Here is a 27,803-nt window from a genome sequence, read left to right as displayed (position 1 = left end):
TTAGGTATGTTTTAGATATGAAAGTAAAAGTATTTTATAGCATTGTCCAAAGTGTATTTTGATTCCAAGGTTTTCATTTTCAGCTTTGGAATTTTCAGTAACAGACATTTTCCTTGTCTTGTAGTTCAAGATATTTTGGAAACTATATTAATAGACAGCTATATCTTCCCAAGCACCACAATAGTAAGTGTATAACTTTTATATAATTACCTGTCTCGTGGTTGTTATTTAGAAAGTACTAAAAAGCCTTCAGATTTAAATAACTAGTTTGTTTAATGCTGAGACTTCTTCAAAACACATCCTTAACTCTCATACTTCTAAGGCTTCTAATATAGATCCTACTCCTTTCATTTTGATGAATCTGCCAAAAATTGTCCTTTTTGAAAGGTTTATTTTTCATTGGATTTTTTTTCTAGTTTGCAGTCCCTCTTTTATTTATGTATGTATGTATTTATTTATTTATTTTTGGCTGTGTTGGGTCTTCGTTGCTGTGCACAGGCTTTCTCTAGTTGTGGTGAGCGGGGACTACTCTTCGTTGCGGTGCGTGGGCTTCTCATTACGGTGGCTTCTCTTGTTGCAGAGCACGGGCTCTAGGAGTGCGTGCTTTAGCAGTTGTGGTGCACGGGCTTAGTTGCTCCGCGGCATGTGGGATCTTCCCGGACCAAGGCTCAACCTGTGTCCCCTGCATTGGCAGGCGGATTCTTAACCACTGTGCTACCAGGGAGGTTCCTTTGCAGTCCTCTTCTATCTCCCAATTCAACCAGACTATGTAAAAGTAGTCATATTTTTATGACTGCTCTCTTATGAAAAACAATGGAATGGAAAATATTGCTATTAGATATTGTTTGTATGCTTTTCTTTATGTGTGTTTCCCCTTGGTAGCCAGATCATTTGAACAGTCTTATCATTGTGATGCTGTATGATTTCCAAGATAGAAAATTTCAAGCTCGTCTCCTTTCTGATAATGAAGAGTCTATAGCGGAAGTTCTAGAAGTAGAGAACCTTCTTAACAGGTAATTGTAAAGGTGAAAACAATGTTTTATATGAAATCATTATTGGTATTTTCACTGGTGAAATTGTATACAGTATGATGTGTAGATAAGTGTTAAAATTTTATAGAGAAAAAATATAAAAGTTCATAAGTTTCTTGAGTTCCTTTACAAACAAATCTTGAACAGGGTAAATATTCTGCTTAAATTCAAGTTGTTTTTCAAAGCTTGAATTGTAAGATCCAACTTGTAAGTATTTGGAAAATGGTGAAAAATTCCTGACAATTTTTAGCACGTACTTAAGTTACACTTCATTTGAAACAGCTATTATTTGGTTACCTGGCTTTGTTTATAGCTCTTTAAAAAAATCTAACATGTATCAAACAAGAAAATTCCAACAGTAGATAAGAACCTATCACTCTTCCAAGTTGAAAAAAAGAATCTACAACTTCATGTTAGTAGTTAAGAACAAAACTAACATGTTTTAAATTTGTTTTCCTTTTATCCTAAATATCAACAGAAACCTAGTATGGGGATAATAATAGCATCTACCTAAAAAGGTCGTTGGGAGAAGTAATTAAACTAATGCATGTAAAATGCTGAGCTTAGAGTCAGACACTTAGTAGATGGTCAATCAGTGTTAAATGCTACTGTTGTTAGGGCTTTTGTTATTATATCGTTGAACCTTAATAGAAAGCACAATATAGCAACAACAGCAATCTTGTAGGAAGATTTTTACCAGGTGAATAATCTGAAACAGTTGTCATATCTCATTTTATATTATTATGGGAAACTCAAGCAGTTTCACTTACAGTATTGAAGGTTGAGACCAGAGGACTCACATAATGGAGTTATAGTAATAACTTACCTTTATTGAACACTTAATATGTATCAATCACTGTTATAAGAAGCTCTTTACATAACAACTCTTTGAGGTAGATATTGTTACCAACCTGTATTTTTACACATGGGAAAACTGAGGCACAGACATGCTAAAGGACCCTGCCTAATGCCATAGAGCTAGAAACGGGAGTAGCCAGAATGCACATTCAGGAATGCTGACTCTAGAGCCCAGGATTTAACCATTTATATGCTACTACTCCTTCCACTTAAGATAGTGCGTGGTGGCTAAAGTACTATAGAAGATGAAAGATATGACATAGTCATATCTCACGTCACTTGTAGCCATGAGAAATTTAGAGATGGAGGAAAGCAAAAGCAATCAGATGTATGTACCCTCTGTGTTAGATAAGTAAGGATCTTGCCCCTGATAACTGCAGAGGTTTCTGGGCAACTACTTCACCCCCCCATACCAGTACCGGGCAACCTGCCTCTGAGGACAGGCACCCACGATGGGTGCAGATACATCAGAGAAAGGTTGGTGGGGCAGTATGCTGTGGGACAGGCTCTGAGTTTCAGCTTTCCTGAGCTGCTCTCAGTTTCTGTTTGACTTAGTCAGGACTCAGGAGATGTTCATGGAAGTCTCAACTTAGCCTCAGTGAGCATAATGGGAGCTGAGGTTAGGAAAGCCACAGGGCTCCAACCAAGTAAGAAAGACCAGACTGTGGTTTCATGAGCAGCAGATTTTTAGCTGAGAATGTTAGCAAGCCAGGCAGGAAATAGGACAAGCAAAGGCCATGGCTTAGGAGGCCAGAGGAACCAGAAGATATTACTGTCTAAGGTTCCTGATTCTCCAGATATTTCCCTTTCCCCATAATACATACCATGCTACCTCCTGCCTTGACACCCATCTGGTTCCATTCTTGTCAGTGCAAGAAACTGTCAGTGCAGTTTTTCCCCCTACCCAAACCAATAGAGCTTCATGTAATGCAGGTCTTATTCCCACATTAATAAGTTATTTCATACCCAATTCATGCTATACTCAATTCATAATATGCTATAGGAGAAATGCGTGTATTTAGTGATTGAATTGCAGAGAACAGTAGTGCAGTATACTTATATAAAGATAACACTGAAAAAATACATGTATAATGATAAAGATAATGCTGAGAAAATACATGTATAAAGATAACACTAAAGGGTTTTAATCAGGAGTCTCAGCTTTCAAGTAATAGAAGCCATCTTCAGTTAGCCTGAGCAAAATGGAAAATGTTCTTATAAAGATATTGGAGGGCTTCCCTGGTGGCGCAGTGGTTGAGAATCTGCCTGCCAATGCAGGGGACACGGGTTCAAGCCCTGGTCTGGGAAGATCCCACATGACGCGGAGTAACTGGGCCCATGAGCCACAGCTACTGAGCCTGCGCGTCTGGAGCCCGTGCTCCACAACAAGAGAGGCCGCGATAGTGAGAGGCCCGTGCACCGCGATGAAGAGTGGCCCCCACTTGCCGCAACTAGAGAAAGCCCTCGCACAGAAACGAAGACCCAACACAGCCATAAATAAATTTTAAAAAAAATTAATTAATTAATTAAAAAAAAAAAGATATTGGAATGTCTCATGCAACTCAGAGACTCAGGAATAGGGTGAAAGCAGGAACTGGAAAGATGTCAGGACCTTCTTTACCTCTGCTTCTTTGTCTCTTTATCTTTTTAACTCTGCTTCTTTCTTAATATCTGCTTCATTCTTTTTCTCTCTGCAGATCTGCCTTCTCTGCTTCTCTAGTCTACGTGGAGAAAGCCCTACTATTGCACTCCAGGTCTTGAGCTTACTTGTTACAGTTGTATGTTAGTTTCTTCACTTAGACTAACTTATTGTCTCTAACCCCAATTCTAAATTATAATCCCTCCCCTGGGAATTTGATTGGCTCCATGTAGGTCAGGTGCATTCCCCTGGGCCAATCCCCCATAGCCAATGGAGCAGAATTCTGAACTGAGACAGAATGGTAGCGGCCAACCTCTGTAGATCATCTGTGGCTTGGGGCTGGGCACTGTTGTCCCCAGGGAAATAGAATCATTGTAAGCTTGAAGTATACTTTAGCTATGTTTATGTTTCTACCAAGAAGACGAAGACTAATTTTAAGAGGTGATAGAAGTAATTATTTAGCAAGAAATTGAATGAGAATTATTTCCTCCTTATGAAAATTGTGTTTGATCTTTGTTGTTATTGTCTCTTCCAGAGATCCTTGTGTTTTATCGCTCGATATACCAACTTGTATCTTTTTTTTTTTTGAATTTTCTTCTATTTATTTTTTTATACAGCAGGTTCTTATTAGTCCAACTTATTCTTTTTCTTCTTTTGTTCATAGCTTTAGAGATATAATCCAAGATGACACCTATTATCATTTTTGACATATGCAAGGTCTTTAAGAACTCATTCCTTGTACAAAATGCAACTATATTTTAAATACTATGTGACTGGGTTAAATAAAAGGAGACCACAGCTTCTTCCTTTCTTACTCCCCTCTGCCTTACACTAGCCCAAGAATCTGATTCTGCCAAATAATTTGTCGGGCTTTGGTGAGGCAGAATTGGAGAATGGGCAGTGAAAGAGTAGAGAGGCAGAAGGAGAGGAAAAATGTAGTAGTCCATCCTCCCAAACCACCCAAAACTGTCCTGAAACCTTCCCCATTACAATTAAGGCACCACCAGCTTCTTAGATATCATCCTTGATTCCTCTTTCCTCCCCTCCCCGGTGCCCATACCACACCTAATACTTCAAGTTCTGTAACTCCAATTGGAAAACATATGCTGAATGTGTCTACTTGTTTCCATTTCCACCCCTACTGTCCAAATCCAAGCCACTATAATGTGTCACTCGGACTACTGCAATAGTAGTCCTCCTTCCCTGCCTGTAACTCTTACTTTTTCACAATCTGTTCCACATGGCAGGTAAAGTGATATTTTTAAAAAGTGATTATATAGTCATGACAGAGTATCCAGGATCAAACTATATTCCTCCTGTAAACAACTAGATGGACAAAATATATGAGGCAAAGATTTTGGACATTAGACAAAAAGCAGCACAGAATTTTGATCCTTAAGAGAATGAAAACAAATGAGGTGAGCCCTAGAATAGTCCTGGCTATATGCCTACAGGTACTTTCCAACTGCAGTGCAGGAAGGAGATCTCAAGAGGAAAACTGTAGTCTTACTAAATTAAGAAAACAGAGATCAGAGTTTTGGGATGAGCATCTGAAATGATCATTTTTTTCTCCTTTATTCTATTAATGTGGTAAGGTAATTCACATTGAATCATTTATGAATGTTAAAACCAACCATGGATTTTTGCGATAAATCACATTTGCTTGGATATATCCCTTTTCTTCTATTCCTCAGTTTTCTCATTCACATAATGCTCCAGGGTTTCTCATTTGCTGAAATGCTCCCTAAACACTTGTTCATGGGTTTTTGTCTCTCATATTCTCTCCACTCCTTCTTTGGAAACTCTTAGCCCATTTCACTTACTTAGTGAATATTCTGAAACAGTTGTCAGTATGATGTCTGATTTTATATTTGTATGGGAAATTCAAGCAATCCACTGAAGATTATCCTTTGGCATTAAGAAAATATTCAATTTATATTTAAACAGAACCATATTTCTTTTGTGTTAGGCATTACTAATGGCACTCCAAAACTTGAGATATTTTGGGAATGCCCTGGCAGTCCCGTGGTTAGGACTCAGCACTTTCACTGCGGAGGGCCTGGGTTCAATCCCTGGTCAGGGAACTAAGAGTCCACAAGCCATGTGGTGTGGGCAAAACAAAACAAAACAAAAACAAAAAGCAAAACAAACTAACAACAACAAAAAAAACTTGAAATACTTTGTTCATTGTTAGATAAAATTTCTGAAAATTTGAAGCCAAAAAGGAGTAAAACCTTTTTTGTATTAGGTAGGATTCTTTTTTGACAACACACTGGACTCCAACTCAAAACTAGATTAGACAAAAGAGAAATTTTATTATAAGGTATCACACGGAAGAATTGAACAATGAGACTTGCAGGAAAGACATTGATGTGGCTATGCTTCTACTAACTAAATCCTGTGGCTCAAGTATCAGGACTCTCTTCGACTCTAGTCTCTGCCTCTTTGTGTGCTTTTCCTTCATTCTTGGATCTTTTTTTCTGTTCATAGAATGGGAAACTTGGCTGCTGACTACTCAGGAGCTTTACATCGTACACAGCACAAAAACTAGAAAGACTGGCTTGACTCTCAGTTGCTACACACAAAAATTCGCTTGACTCTGGTTTGGGTCAAGTGCTCACCCTCTCCCAATCAACTGTAGTCAAGGAGACAGAGTCAGTTAGGAACACCTCCCAAGAAAATTATATGAATGGAGGGAGGAGAGGAACATTTTTCAAAAGAGGGGAAGTTTCTATTCCCAGAAGGGAAGGGGTGCTTAGAATAGAAACCTGTAGGTTTCTGCTCTAAATGGAAACATCGCTCTGTAAATATGCTTTGCTGTTTAACATCTCCATTTTTTCCGGTACTCTGCCCTCTGTCTGTATGTCTTTTCTCTTCTTGTGGTCTGGAAAATTCTTGCTCCTCCTTTAATAGTTCAGGTTTCTCCTCTTGGAAGTCCCTTTAGGCTGATGTTGTTCTTCTTCCAGTACATTTACTCTCTTCTTTATCTATGTATCTTATAACATTAACCATGTTGAGCTATAATTATTTGTTTATATGTCTGTTTTACCACCTAATTGTAAATTACTTAAGGGTAGAAACTATCTTTTAATCTTTATAGCTCAGGTCTGATAACAGTACCTGATTAATACTAGTAATAAAAGAATAAGCGTATTGGACTTCCCTGGTGGTCCAGTGGTAAAGACTCCGCCTTCCACTGCAGGGGACACGGGTTCAATCCCTGGTTGGGGAACTAAGATCCCACATGCCGCGGGGCAACTAAGCCCGCACGCCACAACTAAAGAGCCCACACGCTCTGGAGCCCACACGCTACAACTAGAGAAGAGAAAACCCGCACGCCACAACTAGAGAGAAGCACACGTGCCGCAACAAAAGATCCCGCGTGCCTTAATGCAGATCCCGTGTGCCTCAACTAAGACCTGACGCAGCCAAAAAAAAAAAAAAAAAAGAATAAGCATATTAATCATTATCATTTCTTGAATAACTTAACTTTAAATACATTCAGAAGTATCTTTGCAACCATTCTATAAGTTAGATACTACTTCTTAATTCCTAGAGCTTAGAGAAGCTAAGTAACTTATCTAAAGTCACATAGCTAGTAATTAGTGGAACCAGAATCTGAACCTGGGTAATCTGATTGCAGAGTGCAAACCATACTGGCTGGAGAGACAGAGGAACAGAGAAGTAGAGAAAGAGGGGAATGGATGTAGCATGTAAGCAAGAGTGGCAAATAGCTCAGTGTGTGACTAGAGGTAGATTTATGGATGGGAGTGGTGAGAATTGAGAAAGGAGAGTTGGTCCAGGTTAGATTATTAATATCCTTGTGTGTCATGATAAAGAGTTTGGATTCTGGCCTGTAGCTAATGGGTTCATTTAAGATTTAAGCTTAGGAATTATATAACTACAATTTAACATATAGAAAGAAAGCTCTGGCTACATGTATAACAGGGATGCTGATAAAAAGATAATTAAGCAACTCTCTGCCATAACACAAATTGTAGCAGGAGATGGAGTTCTGGATCAAGAATGTTGGGAAAGGCTGTTTTTGCTTCCATTTTAATCACTGCAGTCTACCTTAAAGCTATGGAAGTTTTCTTAGTAATCACAGGATATTTTATTTATGGAAGTGATATATCTGGTTATCCTAATAGCATTTGGATTTGGTCTTTGTCCTCAATCTGATACTGTATGTTTATGTAAGAATCTTTATAACTGTACATATACTTCAAGTTACTTTTTATATGATTAAATTATATTAAAATTCACAGTCCAAAATGTTTGCTATCTGAGTTTTGGAAAATCTTTTCTCCCTATACTCCCTGTATATACACAACACATACATTTTTCTAGGCTTCATATCTCTGATCTTTATATTTAATGGTTGAATAATTGTCAGTAGCATTTATTATGGTAAATTCGAACTATGTAGGTATTTGGAAGGACTGTTTAGTCAAAAATAGTCTGTTCTCAGAAACATCTCAGTGTATAATATAGAACAGTAACTCATCCCCTTTATATTAATTTATTCTTCGATGTGCATTAATATATAATTATTTTTAATGTCCCTTGCTGTAGCTCTATGACATTAGGACATAGCACTACACAAATCTAATTCTTTTTTAAAATTTAATTTAATTTATTTATTTGGTTGCACTGGGTCTTAGTTGCAGCACACAGACTCCTTAGTTGTGACATGCGAACTCTTAGTTGTGGCATGCATGTAGGATCTAGTTCCCTGACCAGAGATCGAACCTGGGCCCCCTGCATTGGCAGCGCGGAGTCTTATCCACTGTGCCACCAGGGAAGTTCCCACAAATCTAATTCTATGATATCCCCAGAAGGCTTAATGTTTGATAACCCTTCCCTCTCCCCCCTGCCCACAAGTGCCCCTGTGTTCTCATCCTCTCTCCCTGTTTCCCTCCCTCCCTCTCTCCCTCCCCCTCCACCCCCTGCTCTCGCTTTCTGTCTCTATCTCTATCTTATTAAGCTTTCTGCAGCCACATACACCACTCTCAAGGAACTTGACTTCTTGTGGCATCTCTTCCTCATTTCTCATTCAAGGTTATCCTTGAGGTTTATTGTTCAATTAGATTCGTATTGTGAAAATGCTATGAATATAGGTCAAGAGTAAGTCCTGTATTCTCATTTATTAAAAATTTGGGCTATGACATTAAAAAAAAATCATTGGGTCTTCATGGTTATGCTAACCAGTTCTTGTTTTTCTTTTCTGTTATTTGGAACTTTGAGGTATGGGATAGTCAGAACTGGGAAGGACTTGATACAGATTCATGAAAGTTCCTTAATCTTATCAAGAGTACACTGTTGCCATCTCTGATCATAATAACTGACCTATAATGAGTGCCTACCATGTGCTAGGCACTGTGCTAAGTATTTTACACACATGATATTAATCACCACATTAATTGCAAGGTGAGCTGATCACATTTTACAGATGAGAAAACTGAGGCTGATGAGCGATTCAGTATCACACCTGAGGTCACACAGCTAGTAAGTGACAGAGCCTGAATTTAACTTCAAGTTTGTCTGACTCTAAATCCTACACCTTTTTCACTACATAAAATTTGTCTCTCAGCCAGCAATTGTTTTAAATATTTGAGGAGATACACAACTATACAGACATCAAAAACTGAAAAAAAGAAGCAGGATTATTGGATTTCCATTTTTAAATATGGCAAATTTTAGTTTTAGACTTCAAAAATTTGAAATAGAATTATAGAAGTATTTGTTAAAATTCTAAATCTAATTGTTAATGTTTCTAGTGGAAACTGATAGTCTTGTCTTCAATGCAGTACTTACCAAGAATGGATTTTCTATTTCTAGTTTTAAGACAAAATTGGCTGCGGCATTGGCAAGATGTCGAATCAAACATGATGCCCTTTCAATTTACCACATTCTTCCAGAAACAGTTAGGAACCAGGAACTAAGGGCCTCAACTTTGCCACTTTATGCTTGGATAAATACTTGTAAAATCAGGTAAGATTTCTAATCAAATTCTTTATTTAAGTCACTTGCCTTTCAAAATAATGTGATAAGAAATATTACCTTTTTAATGGATGGGGGGCTCATCTGGGGGAGTGATTGGGGAATCATAGTTTAGTTCAGGATTTTATCACCAGATTACCGAAAGTAATTACATAAATGTGTTAACTTTTTTGTCTCTGTTTTTCATCTTATTGTTGGCTAAAATTATAAGTTCCATTAGATGCAATATATGCAGTGATATTTTTATTTATTGTAGGAAAAAGATTCTAGTGTTAAATACACTTTTGATGTATTACATTTGTAATTAAACCCTAATGTTATATATTTACAGCCCTGAAGAAGTTTATCATAGTTTGAAGAAAAAAGGCTATAATAAAGTCAAATCTGTGTTGCATATTGATAATAAAGTCTTTGCTGTGGATCAACATTGCTATGATGTCTTAATTTTTCCATCTCATCTTAAAAGTGATCTTCTAAATATAGATCTTTTCAAAGATTATAAACTTGTATTTCAGGTAAACTAACACTTACTTTCATTGTGATTCTCAATAATCCTGCTCACCCAGAGAATTCCTCCACTTAAAAATAAAACCTAACAAATTGGCTATATTTTGTATAGGTTATCAAGGAGGTTTATAAGGCCTAATTTTCACCTTGAATAAAATTAATACCCCTACAATCCGTTTTCATTTTATACTTTGGCATCTTTGCCCCATGTGAAGTGGGCATATTGTAAAGAACATATTCTCCTTCCTAGACACCATAGATGGGGGAACTCTTATTGCCTACAGCTAAAAGGCTATATTTTTCTCTCCCAAGGGAGGATTCAAGAAAAGGCACAATGATTCCTTTTCTTCTTTCCATTTCTGGGGAAGATGCTAGTGCCATCCTGCCTTTGAAAATGCAATGTGTAATACTTTCCCATTATCTCTTTACTATATTCCTACAGCTTTGATTTGTAAGATGTGTATATATAAATGGCTATCAATGCAGGAAGAGAATGTGAGGTATAATGTGGTTTCAATAGAATGAAAAATTAAAAGAAATCAGGTTAAATTAATTTTTATGTCCTTAGATTCCAGTTCTTGCCTCAGATTCACCTTGGTTTTGTAAGGTTTATCCCTTCAAAGTACCTGCATTCTTGGACAGAGTCTCTTGGCCTTATTTTGTTGTGACACCTTATTGAGCACTGAGATCAGTTGCAGAAACTCATCTGTCCAGCCCCCTTTTATAAGCTTGTCAACCATCTTACTTTTAATCTCTGTGAGCTAGCAGCCATTTAGATGACAGTGTAATGGGGAAGAAAGAATGGCAGTAGCAAATGGGTGCATTTTCATGAAGGCTTAAGAATGGGAGCTAAGGCAGGACATCAGTAATCTGTTAATCACATTTTGGGGATTTTGGCATTGCCTTATCACCGTATAAAAGTTAAATGATAACAGTCATAATTTAGGCTAAACAAAGTTAGGGTATTGTTTTAAATCAGTTTATATCAGTTATCTTTGTTAAGTTTATATTTTAACATATTTTAAGATGTTTTAAACTCGAATGCATTAGGTATCTCTTCGGAATTTCTGCCAATACTTTGTTTTACCTAAGGCAAAAAGAAGTCAGTACGTGCTTCTAGTTAAACCCTTTGAAATTCTAATTGTACCATTATCCTGTAGGACAAATCTCGAAGTCTCGCTGTACATTCTGTAAAGGCTTTATTAAATATGGATGATGATATCTTAATGGTCAATTCAGGTTCGTGGTACACAGTTGCCCATATGTCAATCTTAACAAATAATAATACCTCAAAAATATTTGTGTGTGGAGTACAATCACAAGCTAAGGATCCTGACCTGAAGAACCTTTTCACAAAAATGGGATGTAAAAGTATGTACAAATATTTATTTGTTTGGTGGTAATGTTCTGTAAGATTTAAAAATGTTAAAAATATTTGAATTTGTTATCTCTCGTAATATAAAACCCTAGATATGAACTATACTCATATAATCCCCACTAATCTGTATTATATCAGGCTGTTCTTGTTGCTTAATATTGGTTAAACAACTGCAGTTTAAATTAATGAATATATTGGCACTTTGGTATATTGCTTGACATTTAACTACTGCATAATTTGAGTTTCAAACAATAATTAAAGTAAGTGGTAGAAATTGTCATCTTTTAATAAATAAGAACACAATCACAGGAGTTCTTAAGGGACAAAGATAATATCTAGGACCAGATGCTAAGTCCTTAGGCTTCTTATTTTTAAAGAATTTTTCCATTGGATCATGCTGTGACAAAAGATAACATTTCATTATAGGTTCAGTGAAGCTGAAAAACTAAACGAATCTTTTGACAGATTCACAGGGTCAGTGAGATGATAAGTAGAATTCAGGGCTTGACATGGAGAGGTAGACTGGTAAATACCCAGGATTTCATTGGAGCACAGAAGTATACCCTGGGTAGTAATCAGTCCTCTGATGAATTGAAGCCCAAACTCCAGTCATCTCAATTCCCAATTGGATTAAGGTGATCTGGGATTGCCAGAGGCAAAAGTAAATTCTCTCTGGAAGAAAGTAACATCATCTTGGATCTCATATTATCTCCTAATTTTTTTCAAATGCTGTGTCTGACACTCAAAAAAAAAAAAATCAGACAAAATAGAAGAAAGATGTGAGTGAAATAAAGAGAAAAATACTGCAATAGAAGCAAACCCACAAAAGGTCCAGGTACTGGAGATATCAGATGTGGACTTTAACTATGATTTATATGCTGAAGAGACTAAATGACAAGCTGCAGAATTTCAGCAGAGAACTGGAAACTATAATTTTTTAAAAACTCAGAAGAAAATTCTAGAATTGAAAAATACAATATGTGAAATTAAGAAATAAACAGATAGATTCAACAGTAGGTTAAAACTAATAGAAGGAATAAGGGAACTGATCAGTCAGAAGAAACTATCCAGACTGAAGCATCAGGAGACAAAAGGATGACTAATATGGAAGAGACCATAAAATACACATGAGATTCAGCGATCCAGTGATCTCAGGTATGTTGTGATTGGGAACCCAGAAAGAGAGGAGAAAAGGAACTGGAAGAAACAATATGTGAAATTCGGACTGGGAGTTCTAAAAAATTGATTAGAGTCACAGATTCAAGAAGCCCTATGAACTCCAATAAAAATAAATGTGTAAAAAACGTAGTAGGCACATCATAGCATAATTGCTGAAAACCAAAGACAAAGAACAATGTTCAAAGCAGCCAGGGAGATAATACATATTACCTTTGATGAGATAGCAATAAAACTAAAAATTAACTTTTCAACAGAAACAACTGAGGCCAGAGACAAACAATATCTTCATAGTGCAGAAAGAAAATGTCAGGCTAGATTTCTATACTCAGCAAAAATTTCCTTTGAAATAAAGATACTCTCAGAAAAAGAGAGTCTGAGTTTGTTACCAGCAGATACAATAAAGGGTTTACTAAAGATTATTGTTTGAGTAGAAGGAATATTATCTCATACAGAAGGTTGTAGATGCTGGAAGTAATGAAGAGCAATGGAAAAGGTTAGTACATAGGTAAATCTAAATAATTGTAGTCTAGTGTCTTGTGGGACTGTAAACTAATGTCTTGTGGAGCTAACAATATTTGTGTTATATGTAATTAAAATACATTACAACAATGGCACATAATTTAGAGAAGGAAATGGAATTAATGTGTTCTATCATCCTTGCTTTGTCTAAGAAATGATAAAAGTAAATTATTAAGTCAGTAGTATGTGTTATAATATCAGGGGCAAACAATAAACAAATAATAAAAGAATGTAAAACTAATAGCTAAGGGGGAGGGGTGGAATATGGAATTGGAATCACCATAGTAACATATAAAAGGCAAGACAAATAGAAAGGAAGTCGGTAGATTAAACTTTTAAAAAAATATGTATTTATAAATCATAAGTAAACATATTAAATATGCATGACTAAAACTTGAATTACAAGACAAAGAACATCAATACTGGATTTTTAAAGATCAACTTTAAAATGCTATTTATAAGAGATACCCCTTACATAAAAGGATATTCAAAAAAAAAAAAACTTAGAAGGACAGAAAAAGATATTCAGTGAATATACTAACAAAAAGAGCTACAGACAAAGTAGTGTTATGTCAAGAAAACTTACTAGAAATATAGCATGTTTAATTCATCAGGAAAATATACCAGTACTAAGAAGTATGTACATGATAACATAGTCTCAAAATATATAAAGCCACATTATCTAGAATCAGCAGATAAAATGCTCTGTATATAGAAAATTCTAAAGAATCCATGAAAAAAATACAGATTTAATGCAATCCCTATAAAACCCCTAGCTGGCTTTTTTGCAGAAATTGACATTCTGTCCTAAAATTCACATGGAAATCCGAGGGACCTGGAGTAGCCAAAGCAGTCTTGAAAAAGAACAAAGTTATAGGGCTCACACTTCCTGATTTCAAAATTCACTACACAGCTTTAGTAATCAAGACAATGTGGGACTGGCATAAAGATAAACATGTAGATCAGTGGATAGAATTGAGAATCCAGAAGTAAAATCTTACATTTATGGTCAATTGATTTTTGACAAGTGCGCCAAGACCATTCAACAAGGAAAGAATAGTCTTTTCAATAAATGGTGCTGGGGTAACTGGATATCCACGTGCAAAAGAATGAAGTTGGACCCTTACTTCAAATCATATACAAAAATTAACTCAAACTGGATCAAGGACCTAATTATAAGAGGTAAAACTATAAAACTTCTAGAAGAAAACACAGGGGTAAAACTTTGTGACTTTGAATTTGGCAGTGGTTGTTTAAACACCAAAAGCACAACAAAAGAAAAGATAAATTAAAGTTCATCTAAATGAAAACCTTTTGTTCTTCAAAGGACACTATCAAGAAAGTGAAAAGACAACCCACAGAATGGGAGAAAATATTTGCAAATCATATATGTAATAAGGGACTTGTATCTAGAATATGTAAACAATAATAAGACATATATCACCATTTAAAAATGGGTAAAGTATATTAAGTCAGCTCTTCAAGAAAAAAGTTTATAAAACAATTCAGTTATCAGTAATGGACAAGGAGATATTACTACAGATCCTAGAGACATTTAAAACATAATAAAAAGATACTATGAGCAAACTTGAACATTTAGATGACATTGGCATATTACTGGAACAACACAACTTACCAAAACTGACAGAAGAAGAAATAGAAAATCTGAATACTCTTGTATCTATTAAGATCTTAAAATTAGTGGATATAAATGTCTATTAAATTCATAATTGAAAATCTCCCCACTCAAAGCAAAAAATTTAAAAACCTTTAGTCCTTTAAGGAAGAAATAAATAATACTCTTTCAGAGAATAGAAAAAGAAGGATTACTTCCCAGTTAATTTATAACCTTGATATCAAAAACTTGAAATGGATATTAAAGAAGGAAAATTATAGGCTAGTGCCACTCATTAGCGCATTTGTAAAAATAAGTGTTAGCTAACTGAAATAAGTATTAGCAAACTGTATTTAGAAATATATAAGAATAATAATACATTATAAATAAGCTGGATTCTAGGAATACAAAGTTGGTTTAACTCTTAAAAATCAATTTATGTGATCATGTTAATAGGAGAATAATTTTATGGTCATCTCAATAGATGCAGAAAAGAAATTTGATAAAATTTAACACTCATTCATTATATATATACACAGGAAATATCATACTTGATGGCATGTTTAAAGCTTTCTGGTATCAGGGATTAGATAAGCATGCCTGCCATCACCACTTCTAATCAACATTGTACTGGGAATCATAGGCAGTACAGTAAGGAAGGAAAAGAAGAAATAGAAGATATAAAGATTGGAAAGGAAGAAATAAAATTGTCTTTAATTTATAGGTGACATGATTATATATGTGGAAAATACAAGGTAATCTATAACTAAACTATAGATTTCACGTATGCCTTTTTTAAATTAATTTTTATTGGGGTATACTTGATTTACAATGTTGTGTTAGTTCCTGCTGTACAGCAAAGTGAATCAGTTACATGTATGACTTTTGCAGTGTTGCTAGATACAAGGTCAGCATACAAATTCAGTTTCCATACACCAAAAACAAAAATTTGAAAATGAAGCAGATACCTTTTACAATGAACAAAAAAACGTAAAACATTTAGCAATACATCTAGTAAAAGATGTGTAAGACCTCCTCATAAAACTTATGGGACATTATTGAAAGAAAGAAAGAAGACCTAAATAAATGGAAACAACAGACCATGTTCATGAATTGAAATACTAAATGTCGTAAAGATGAGTTTCCTCTCCAAGTTGATCTGTATAGATTCAATTCAATCCTCTTGATGCTACAGGATATTAAGGAAGAGAAGGTCTTTTTAGTAAACGGTGCTGGGAAAAAAATGACCCCTGCTTCACACCATCTACACAAATCTAGAATCTAGAATGTATTATAGGAGAAAACTTCTTGACTGGGGTTGGTAAAGATTTCTTAAACAGGGCACATAAAGCACTCATCATAAAAGAAAAGATTGATAAATTGGACTACAGTAAAATTTTTTAAAATTTAAGGACTTCTATGTGTTAAGAGAGTACAAAGGCAAACTGTAGAGAGAGAATATATAAACTGATGAAGAGTTTTTTTTGCCCAGTGTACAAAGAATTCTTACAAATTAACAATAAAAAAGACAGCCCAATTGGAAAATGTGCAAGAGACATGACCAGGTATTTCACAAAAGGGGATATACAAATACCAAAAAAACTTATGTAAAAGTACCTTAACCCCATTAGTAATCAGGGAAATGCAGTTCAAATCACAACTTACCACCACGTATCCACAGAATGATTAAAATTAAAAAGATGGCAGTACCATGTGCTGGCAAGGTAAGGAGCATTAGGAATGCTCAAACACTGTTGGTTGGACTGTAAATTTGTACAGTGACTTTGGAAAACTAGCATTAATCACTGAAATTGAAAAAAATACATGCCCTATGATCCAGCGCTTCCAGGTTTATTACCCCTTTGAATTTTTACCTAGTTAACCAGAGAGAATAGGAACCACTGGGTAACCAAGCAGTAGAGGAAGGGAAGTTTCTTCTTTTAGAAGCATTCCAGGTGATAAATGAAAAAGGGAAGACGGAAGTAGAATATGATTATTTTGCAACCCCTTTGCTGGTACCATAAAGGCAATTTAATGGATGAATGTGATGCCACTTGTGAAGTAGTTTTGTGCTCCCCACCCACCAAGAAAAAAAAAGAACTTGAATCTAATTAAGCTCTAAAGATCCAGCTACTAATAAACTACACTTTAGGAAAGTAATTAGCAAAATCCAGACTGTGGGAAACTCTAGTAGTACAAAAAAAACATGTTTCATTAAGAAATAACTGGTAAGAAAAAATGGAGAGGGTACCTATAAACAAAAAGAAATTTAAAATAAGACATCAACTAATTGCAATGTATGTACCTTATCTAAATCCTGATTTAAACAAACTGTAAAAAAAAATTTGACAAGTGTGAGACTATTGGAAAATTTGAGCCACGATTGTATGCCGTTATTATTTGATGATAATAAGGAATTACTTTTTTAAATGTATGGGGTTGTATTTTTAAAGGGGTTCTTATCTTTTAGAGATATATGGTGAAATATTTTATAGATTCAAAATAATATGGGGGAGTGGAAGTGGGTGCGGATATAGATGAAACAAGAGTGGGCATGATAGGTTCATTGTTGAAGCACCATAACGGGTACTTGAGAATTTATTACATATTATGTCTATTTTTGACATAATATGTTTAAACTTTTACGATAAAAAGTTAAAAATAGGGGAAAAAAGAAAAAGGCCCACTTGATTAAAAATTTTTTTTCAAAAGGACAGACTAGAAAGAGGGAAGAATTGATCAGACAAGAGAAGGGTTGGGTAGGGCAATTTCAAGAGCGACTCCTCAGCAGATGAGGGGAATGGGAGCCATTGCAGAAGTGAAGGGGTGGCCCTAAGATAGGGACACAGATAGTTATAAACTGAGGGAAGGCAGACACTCTTAAATTATAAGGTTCCTGAGGACCTTTAGACTGTGCCTAAATAAAAATTATAAAATGCTAAATGAAAATATAAATGCTAATAAAAATTTTTTTTCTGGGAAAAATAGAATATAAAAGGGGTTAAAAAATGGGAAGGGGAGAAACCAATACTGAGCATTTGCTGTATACTAGGCACCATGCTAAGCCTAACTACTTTATCTCAATCTTCACTACAATTAGATGAGGTGTGGCATATTATCCCATTTTACAAATAAGGAAATTGAGGCTTAGATTAAGTCACACAGATAGTAAATAGTGAAGTTGGGAGTCAAACTTGGGTATTTCTGCCTCTAAAAGCCATTTCCCTCCACTATACCATACTGCTTTAAATGGAATCTGAAGTTCAGAATGGAAAATTTAAATTATATTTTATGTAGAAGATATTTAAACTTCAAAATCATTCTCTCAAGTAAAGGAGAAAGAACTCTATTAAGAGAATTCACGTATTAACTTTAGGATGTTATCAGAAAATAATCCTCTTTTCTGACTGCATTAAAATGACTTTTTGTGGGGTTGAGGATTTAAAAATGAACAATGATAAACAGATATAATTACATACTGCATTAAGATTTTTAATTAATATTTTTACATATATTTTCTGTGTTTTTTTCTCCAGATATTGAATACTTCATGAGACATTTATTAACCTTGAATCAAAGGATCATAGGTTACAGAAAGTTAAAGTGATTCTGCTGCTACCTCGTTGTTCAGGACTGGGTGTTAGCAATCCAGTAGAATTTATTTTAAATGAGCATGAAGGTACTTGCTTTAACTTTTAATTTCTAAATTATTGAAATTTTAATATTTTTTAAATGAAATTATTTAAAATCATTAAGATGACATATCAGATACGTCTGATTAATGAATAACTACCATATGTAAAGCACTTAATATGGATAAAGTATTTTACATCCATTACCTCATTTAATCTTTATTATACCAGTTCTGTGAGATATGGGCAAGGGGAATATTCAAAATGTTCAATAATTAGAGTGATGTAGGCAATCAGAACAGATGCCAGTATGCTATTCTGGCATATACCAGAGCTCAAAATATAGGCATTAACATTTATCAGCATTTTATAGATAAAAAAACTGAGACTCAGAAAGATTCATTCATTTTTATAAAGTCACATAACTAGTTGGTAAGAGAGCTAGGATTCAGATTTAGATCTGCCTGACTCTAGAGTCTGTGCTCCAAGATGATCCCAATTAAATCATGATTAGACTATTTCAAACTCAAGACTTCTTTAACCCCCAGTATGTATGTTTTATGATACGAATATCTCAGATTAAATATTCTGAGAATATTTTATTTGCTTCTTTAATAAATTAAGAAATATTATTTAACATTAACATTTATTGAGCACTTATGTATAAGGCGCTGAACTAAATACTTTGCTTGGATTATTTCATCAAATCCTCACAAGAACTCAATGAATTGGTTACTCATTATTTCTCTTTTATAAATACGGAATCTGAGGCTCAAGAGAGGTTGAAGCCTCTCAGAGTCTTTTGACTAGTAAGTGTCAGAGCCTGGATTCAGACACTACTGCTCTGACTCTAGCCCTTTGAATCATGCTCTTAATCACAGTGTGTTAACTGAAATTGCTTCTTACTCTAATCCCTTGTTTATAGTGAAAGGCATAGATACGGTTAACTAGAATATTAGACAAAGAAGACATTCCACCAACATTCAGAATATGTTGAGTAACTGTTTTCTATTTCTAGCAAGGACAGAATCTAAAATGAAGAAAAAGTAATTGAGGGAAAGAAACTAATATTTATGGAGCGCAACTATGCCCCCGTCAATATCTAGGAAGTGTTCATGCATTATAACTTAATATTCACAATAACTTTGTGAGGATAGTGTTATTTAATTATCTCTGTTTTATAAAGGGGAAAAAAAACCCCAAGATTCAGACAAAGTTAGCAAGTTGCCTGAGGTCACGTAGCTAGATTCAAAGCTGGGATTCAAATTCAGATTAGTTAGCACATTCCACTATACTACACTATAGAAAGCATTCCACTATACTACACTATAGAAAGAATTCCACTATACTACACTATAGAAAGCATTCCACTATACTACACTATAGAAAGAATTCCACTGTACCAGTGGTCCCCAACCTTTTTGGCACCAGGGACTGGTTTCATGGAAGACAGTTTTTCCACGGACTGGCGGTTGGGGTGGGGGGATGGTTTCGGGATGATTCAAGCACACTACATTTTTGTGCGCTTTTTTTTTTTTTTTTTTTAATTTTATTTATTTATTTTTGGCTGTGTTGGGTCTTCGTTGCTGTGCACGGGCTTTCTCTAGTTGTGGCCTTGTGGTGCGCGGGCTTCTCATTGCAGTGGCTTCTCTTGTTGCGGAGCATGGGTTCAAGGCATGCAGGCTTCAGCAGTTGTGGCACACGGACACAGTAGTTTTGACTCGTGGGCTCTAGAGTGCAGGTTCAGTAGTTGTGACGCATGGGCTTAGTTGCTCCGCTTAGTTGCTTAGTTGCTCTTAGTTGCTTAGATCTTCCCGGACCAGGGCTCGAACCCGTGTCCCCTGCATTGCCAGGCTGATTCTTAACCACTCTGCCACCAGGGAAGTCCAGCAGGCGGATTCTTAACCACTGTGCCACTAAGGAAGTCCTTATTGTACACTTTATTTCTATTATTGTTACATTGTAATATATAATGAAATAATTATACAACTCACCATAATGCAGAATCAGTGGGAGCCCTGAGCTTGTTTTCCGGCAACTAGATGGTCCCATCTGGGTGTGATGGGAGACAGTGACACCCGAAGTGTGTTGCTTATGTCCAGTCTACTCCATAAGATACAGCTTAATTGTCACTTGCCACTCACTGATAGGGATTTTTTTTTTTTAACATCTTTATTGGAGTATAATTGCTTTACAATGGTGTGTTAGTTTCTGCTTTATAACAAAGTGAGTCAGTTATACATATACATATGTTCCCATATCTCTTCCCTCTTACGTCTCCCTCCCTCCCACTCTCCCTATCCCACCCCTCTAGGTGGTCACAAAGCACCGAGCTGATCTCCCTGTGCTATGCGGCTGCTTCCCACTAGCTATCTGTTTTACGTTTGGTAGTGTATATATGTCCATGCCACTCTCTCACTTTGTCACAGCTTACCCTTCCGCCTCCCCTTATCCTCAAGTCCATTCTCTAGTAGGTCTGTGTCTCTATTCCGTCTTGCCTCTAGGTTCTTCGTGACCTTTTTTTTTTTTTTTCCTTAGATTCCATATATATATGTTAGCATACGGTATTTATTTTTCTCTTTCTGACTTACTTCACTCTGTATGACAGACTCTAGGTCCATCCACCTCACTACAAATAACTCAATTTCGTTTCTTTTTATGGCTGAGTAATATTCCATTGTATGTATGTGCCACATCTTCTTTATCCATTCATCTGTTGATGGACACTTAGGTTGCTTCCATGTCCTGGCTATTGTAAATAGAGCTGCAATGAACATTTTGGTACATGACTCTTTTTGAATTATGGTCTTCTCAGGGTTTATGCCCAGTAGTGGGATTGCTGGGTCATATGGTAGTTCTATTTTTAGTTTTTTACGGAACCTCCATACTGTTCTCCATAGTGGCTATATCAACTTACATTCCCACCAACAGTGCAAAGAGGGTTCCCTTTTCTCCACACCATCTCCAGCATTTATTGTTTGTAGATTTTTGATGATGGCCATTCTGACCAGTGTGAGATGATATCTCATTGTAATTTTGATTTGCATTTCTCTAATGGTTAATGATGTTGAGCATTCCTTTCATGCGTTTGTTGGCAATCTGTATAACTGATAGGGATGTGATATGAAGTCTGCAAGCAATTGATTTATTATGCTCTCTGTGCAGTCAAACCTCTCTGCTAATGATGATCTGCATTTGCCAGCCGCTCCCCAGTGCTAGCATCACCACCTTCAGCTCCACCTCAGATCATCAGCATTAAGATCTCATAAGGAGCGCGCAGCCTAGATCCCTCGCTTGTGCAGTTCACAGTAGGGTTCACACTCCTATGAGACTCTAATGCTGCCCCTGATCTGACAGGAGGAGGAGCTCAGGCGGTAATGTGAGTGATAGGGAGCGGCTGTAAATACCGATGAAGCTTCACTCACTCGCCCACTGCTCACCTCCTGCTGTGTGGCCCAGTTCCTAACAGGCCACGGACCACTACTGGTCCATGGCTGGGGGTTGGGGACCCCTGCACTATACCACACAATTTTTAACTGGGCTTATACTGAACTATGTGGAATTCTGTCTTGCTACAGAAAATTTCTTTCCAAGACTAACCAACTCAGATGGGAGTATGGTAGACTGAGAGAATTCCCACACTAACTTTGGGAAATGATCAAAGAAGAATTAGATTTTGAAAGAAGAGGGGAAGAAATAGCTGCAGCTACAATAAGCATTCCAGTTAAGAGAACTAGAGCTTAGAACTACTGTGAGACTCTGGCCTTATCCTGGGTCATCTTGAAGTAGGAATGCAGAACAAAATAAACCATAGGTAAAAATCATTTAGAGGCTGGGGTGTGGGTGAAGCACAAAGGGAACTACAAATGACAAAAAGAGGGAAAGTAAAAAGTTTCCTAGGGCTTCCCTGGTGGCGCAGTGGTTAAGAATCCGCCTGCCAATGCAGGGGACACGGGTTTGAGCCCTGGTCCGGGAAGATCCCACATGCCATGGAGCAACTAAGTCCGTGCGCCACAACTACTGAGCCTGCATTCTAGAGCCTGGGAGCCACAACTCCTGAAGCCCACGTGCCTAGAGCCCGTGCTCCACAACAAGAGAAGCCACCGCAATGAGAAGCCCACACACCGCAACAGAGAGTAGCCCCCACTCACCACAACTAGAGAAAGCCCGCGTGCAGCAACGAAGACCCAATGCAGCCAAAAATAAAATAAATAAATAAATAAATTTATTAAAAAAAAAAAAAGTTTCCTAGATATTGGTAATATTTTGAAATCCTTGAAGAGATGACCGGATAAGCCAAGAAGTGGTCTTTGGCAAACCTGGAAAAAAGGAGGGTTTTGAAGGAAACTGTACTTTGATGAGGTAATAGCCAGAGCAAATAAGGAACTGCTAACCTAGTGATTATGGTAGAAATATTAGCCATAAATTTAGTGGGGATGAATCCAAAAGACTTAGATATGTGAGAAATCATGAATTAGTTTGAAAAACAATTTAACATTGAAAAACATTACAACCAATTTTAGAATGTTTATCATAAAAATTATCATATTTGAGGAATGTATGAAGTCGATCTCTGCTAACAACTTGGAATTATTTTAAAATGGGGTGAAAAAGGTAAGCTGATATGGTTTTAGAGTATAATAATGGGTAAATAGTCCTTTAAAAAGTGATGAAAGAGAAAAATGTGAAGTGTAAAACTAAATTGGGAAGAAATGGAGTTTAATTAACCTTTAGTGATATTACTGGAGTGGGGAATAGCCAAATATATGGTATAAATAATTGGCTTTCATACTGCAGCGAGTTACTGAGAGGCAGAATAAAACAGGGGTTAGAAGGTTGGTCAGATTGCCAAGCTAGAACCTGGCTTTCAACTAGTAGCTATGTGACCTTAGACAAGTTGTTTAATGTATGCTTGAACAGTTTTTTCAATGTTAAAAGGGATAATAATGCTTCAAGGGGTTGTTGAATAAAATAATCTATATAGAGTAGTATTCAATATATCTTAGTTAATATTACTGAGAAATATGTTAAAAATAGCTTCAGAAATTTAAAGACTTACTATAAGAATTTCTTTCTTTTTATTAATTTTATTAATTTATTTTTGGCTGCATTGGGTCTTCGTTGCTGCACACGGACCTTCTAGTTTTTTCTTCCAAAATTTCTTTCAGTAAGTTAGTGTTTTTAACTGACACTTAATGTATCCTTTTGTGTTCTTTCTTACTCAGATCTGACTATAGCCCATCAGTTTCTACCTTGGAAAATAAATCTTTTTTCCCTCTATTAGTACCCAGACTGACTGTATTCTGTTTTTTATACCTAAATGACTTATTTTGGCTGGTTGGATGACTATATCATAAGAACTTGGAGAAAAAAGGAAAAATAATATTAAAACTATGCAAAATTACCTTTATCAATTCAGTTTTTAAGTATTTTTACAGTACTGCCTATTTATTTATTTATTTTAAAAAATTTATTTTTATTCATTTATTTTTGGTTGGGTCTTCGTTGCTGTGTGTAGGCTTTCTCTAGTTTCAATGAGCGGGGGCTATTCTTCATTGCGGTACACGGGCTTCTCATTGCAGTGGCTTCTCTTGTTGTGGAGCATGGGCTATAGGCACGTAAGCTTCAGTAGTTGTGGCATACAGGCTTCAGTAGTTGTGGCTCACGGGCTCCAGAGCACAGGCTCAGTAGTTGTGGTGCAGGGGCTTAGTTGCTCCACGGCATGTGGGATCTTCCCGGACCAGGGCTTGAACCTGTGTCCCCTGCATTGGCAGGTGGATTCTTAACCACTGTGCCACCAGGGAAGTCCCCTGCCTATTTATTTTTAATAAATATTTTCCATGAAAACTGTCATTAATAGGGAAAATGATTAAAATATTAAATAATGTGATAATAGCAATATATGAAAAACATCTAATAGTGATATATTTAAAAGCATTTATTTCCTTTTAGATACAGGTTTACTTAAAGATTTCTCTCAAGGAGGCCCGTCAGAAGATAAACTTCATATTCTTGCTCAACAGCAATATGAACAGCTAACACATGCAATGAAATGTAAGTTTGTTATCAGTGTAATCTGAAAATATGTTGTAAATCTTAGAAACATTAATACTTCATTTATCTATTATATTCAGGCAATGATGTGTGAACCATAAGTGAATTTTTCGGAACACTCAGTTCCTTCAAATAACAAAATATTTATTTTTACCAATTTAATTCTCAAAAATATATGCTTTACTATCTTTTTAAACATAGGTTAGCAAGAATAATTTACAGTTTTCTTTAATGCTGAAGTAAAATAATTACATACATCCATTGTTGTACAGTTTCATCTTCTTTATTTCTTTTCTTTGGCTTCTTACTCGATGTAATTTTTCCGTTGTCATTGTGCCTGCCCCTAACTCTTCTATAATCCCAATTTTAATCAAACTCTTACTTCTCTTAGTACTAAAAACAGAACAGAGAGATGCAATTACAGATAAAGCCTAGATCTCTTTAAGTCTGAGTAACAAGGCTCTTTAAGTATTTATATTATTGCTTCAACCACTGCATTTAGATTTTGAGTACCATTTAGATTTTGAGTACCAATGCCCTTCCACACATAGATATGGAAATCTAGAAGTCTCTGAGAAATTATATAAACTTTTATTAATTCAGTGCATGTTTATCAAATGCCTGCTCTGGGTCAGATATTAAGCTGGTTGTTAGGGATATGAGTGTGGATAAATCCTGACCTCCAAAGGCTCAAAGGTAAGTATAGGGCATAGATGATTTAATATATGAAGATATAGCATATGTGAAGTAGAAATAAGGCAAAATAGGAAACACAGAGGAGTTCTGCCCCTTTAATTGATGTTATTAAAAAATATTAATTTGAATATGATAGTATGTATATGATCTATGAAATGAGTTGATTGGAAGATGAGGAAGTTGGTAAATAATGCATTTTTAAACTTCTTTCTCTGATTACTCTATTTAAAATTGCAGGATAATCTTTTGAAACTAACTGTCCTCCGTATCTGCTTTGATGTGCTCTATAGCATTTGTCACTTCCTAATGCTGTGTGTGTGTGTGTGTGTGTGTGTGTGTGTGTATTTTTTTTTTTTTTTTTTTTTTTGGCTGTGCCACTGCGTGGCTTGCAGGATCTTAGTTCCCCAACCAGGGATCGAGCCTGGGCCTCTGGCAGTGAGAGCGCTGAGTCCTAACCACTGGACCACCAGGGAATTCCCTAATTTTCTTATTTATTTATGTCTTATATCAATGAAACATAGAAAAGAAGCTCCCTGGGGCAGGGATTTTTGTGTGTGTATATTGAATGGTGAGAACAATGCCTAGCACGTAGTAGGTGCTCAGTAAGTGTGAATAAGTGAGCGAGTTGCAGGTAGTAATATTACCTCATTTTACAGTTGAAGAATTGGAGAGTTAAGTAATTTTCCCAGGTTCATACAGCAGTAAGTTACAGAACTGGGATTCACGTTTAAGTCTGTCTGTTTCTAGAGTCCTTTTAACTAGTTACGTGATATGGCTTGTGGAAGAATAGCTGGAAGTGTCAAGCTTATGGTAATCTGCAGTATTTATTTGTTTGTGTTTGTAATTAGGTTGGTCACATTGATTAGATTTCCATACAATCCAGTTAGATTTACTTTATTTATTTATTGGCCACAGACTACATTACTAATACATGCTTTAAAGGGGAGCCATGCAAGCATCTATAGAAATAATTCCCATCAAAACCATGTGGTATTAGTACAGACAGACGTTTGAAAACATAACAGATTTGTTTAGGATTGTTAATGGGGTCATTATATTAATTCCATCTTCTTTAAATGTAGTTACTAGAGCTCAAGCAGTTGTTTACTGCACATGTTCAGTTTATCCAGAAGAAAATGAAGCTGTTGTTAAGAAAGCACTGGAATTTCAAGACCACGGGACTAAAGTACAATCTTATAGGTAAGAAAGGAAGGATTCTTCTAAACACCTCAACCAAATGTTTTTGAAAGTGAAAAATTTTGATTTTCTGAGTTAGAAGTAGAAGACGTTTCAGTTCCTTTTTATTAGACTTTAATATGACCAAATAGCCTAACTTCTTACAACTTTAAAGTAGGTTCTGTAAAGCCTTTACAATGGCTTGGCATGTGCATTCTCTTGTACACTAAAAGATTCTTGTTTTTGTTGTTATTGTTAAATAAGGCTAAAGGCATTTGGGTGTTGACTTGATTGATTTCTGGATAAATTGAGTATAAACTTTATACCCTGAGTTTTAGATACATCTGTGCTTCAGTAGAAGAAAAGTAAGAGTATAAAATAACCTTAGAAAATAGAGAGAAAATTGTATGTTTATTATCTGAAAACATGTGTTTCTTAGACCCATTTAGCCTTTGGCACCCACAAGGACTAAGATAAGAATAGCTTGAATAACCATAGAAGCTTCTGGGTAAAATGCTATAATAAACTAGAGGCAGAGAAGAAAAACAGTAATACTCCATCCAAACCCTGGACATCAAGATAAGGAGTATATTTAAGATTACTATATGATACCAATTAGTTCTTCAAGACTGTGACAATTAATAAGGTATTTAAAAATGTCTCCTATTTTTTACTTATTTCTCCTGTTCTGAACTTTTCCTGTCGTTCTTATAGTAGCATCTTAATATGTATATGGTTTGCTCTCTCCTTTTAATTTGATGTTTTTCCTTTGCCAGTTCACAGGTGGACATGTTTGTTAACCACATCCATATTTCCCTTCTTACTTTACTTCCTTATTTAGTAATTCTTGTTGGTGGCTAACAGCCGACCTTTTTTCTGCCAGCTTCTCAACACAGCATTAACTAAATCTCCATCTATTGGCAAAGAGAATTATTGCAGGTATATGACCAAAATCATTAGTGTGGATGACTCTTGATTTGTCTGTCAGGGATAAGGTTCTAAGAATGTAATATGGCAAAAATAGAGGAACATCTCCACACCCTCTCTAGCATTTATTATGTGTAGACTTTTTGATGACAGCCATTCTGACCAGCGTGAGGTGATGCTTCATTGTGGTTTTGATTTGCATTTCTGTAATAATTAGTGACATTGATCATCTTTTCATGTGCCTACTGGCCATCTGTATGTCTTCTTTGGAGAAATGTCTATTAAGGTCTTCTGCCAGTTTTTTGATTGGGTTGTTTGTTTTTTTGTTGTTAAGTTGTATGAGCTGTTTGTATATTTTGGAAATTAAGTCCTTGTTGGTTGCATTGTTTGCAAATATTTTCTCCCATTCCTTAGGTTGTCCTTTCATTTTTTTTAATGGTTTCCCTTGCTGTGCAAAAGCTTGTAAGTTTGATTAGGTCCCATTTGTTTATTTTTGTTTTTATTTCTATTGCCTTGGAAGACTGATCTAAGAAAATACTGCTACAATTTATGTCAGAGAATGTTTTGCCTATGTTCTCTTCTAGGAGTT

General features: G+C 35.8%; 1 protein-coding gene across 1 annotated transcript in view; it reads left to right on the top strand.

Annotated features, from left to right (window-relative positions):
- Positions 1 to 27,803, top strand: part of NSUN7 (NOP2/Sun RNA methyltransferase family member 7) — a 60,234-nt gene that overhangs the window by 14,083 nt on the left and 18,348 nt on the right. The window contains 8 exon segments of the mRNA XM_036852165.1: positions 125 to 183; positions 883 to 1,013; positions 9,370 to 9,522; positions 9,863 to 10,046; positions 11,199 to 11,413; positions 18,266 to 18,408; positions 24,314 to 24,415; positions 26,194 to 26,311. Coding sequence (XP_036708060.1) covers positions 125 to 183; positions 883 to 1,013; positions 9,370 to 9,522; positions 9,863 to 10,046; positions 11,199 to 11,413; positions 18,266 to 18,408; positions 24,314 to 24,415; positions 26,194 to 26,311 — 1,105 coding nt within the window.

This window comes from Balaenoptera musculus, chromosome 5 (genome assembly GCF_009873245.2).
Source record: "Balaenoptera musculus isolate JJ_BM4_2016_0621 chromosome 5, mBalMus1.pri.v3, whole genome shotgun sequence".
Lineage (NCBI taxonomy): Eukaryota > Metazoa > Chordata > Mammalia > Artiodactyla > Balaenopteridae > Balaenoptera > Balaenoptera musculus.
This window is presented reverse-complemented; position numbering and strand designations above follow the sequence as displayed.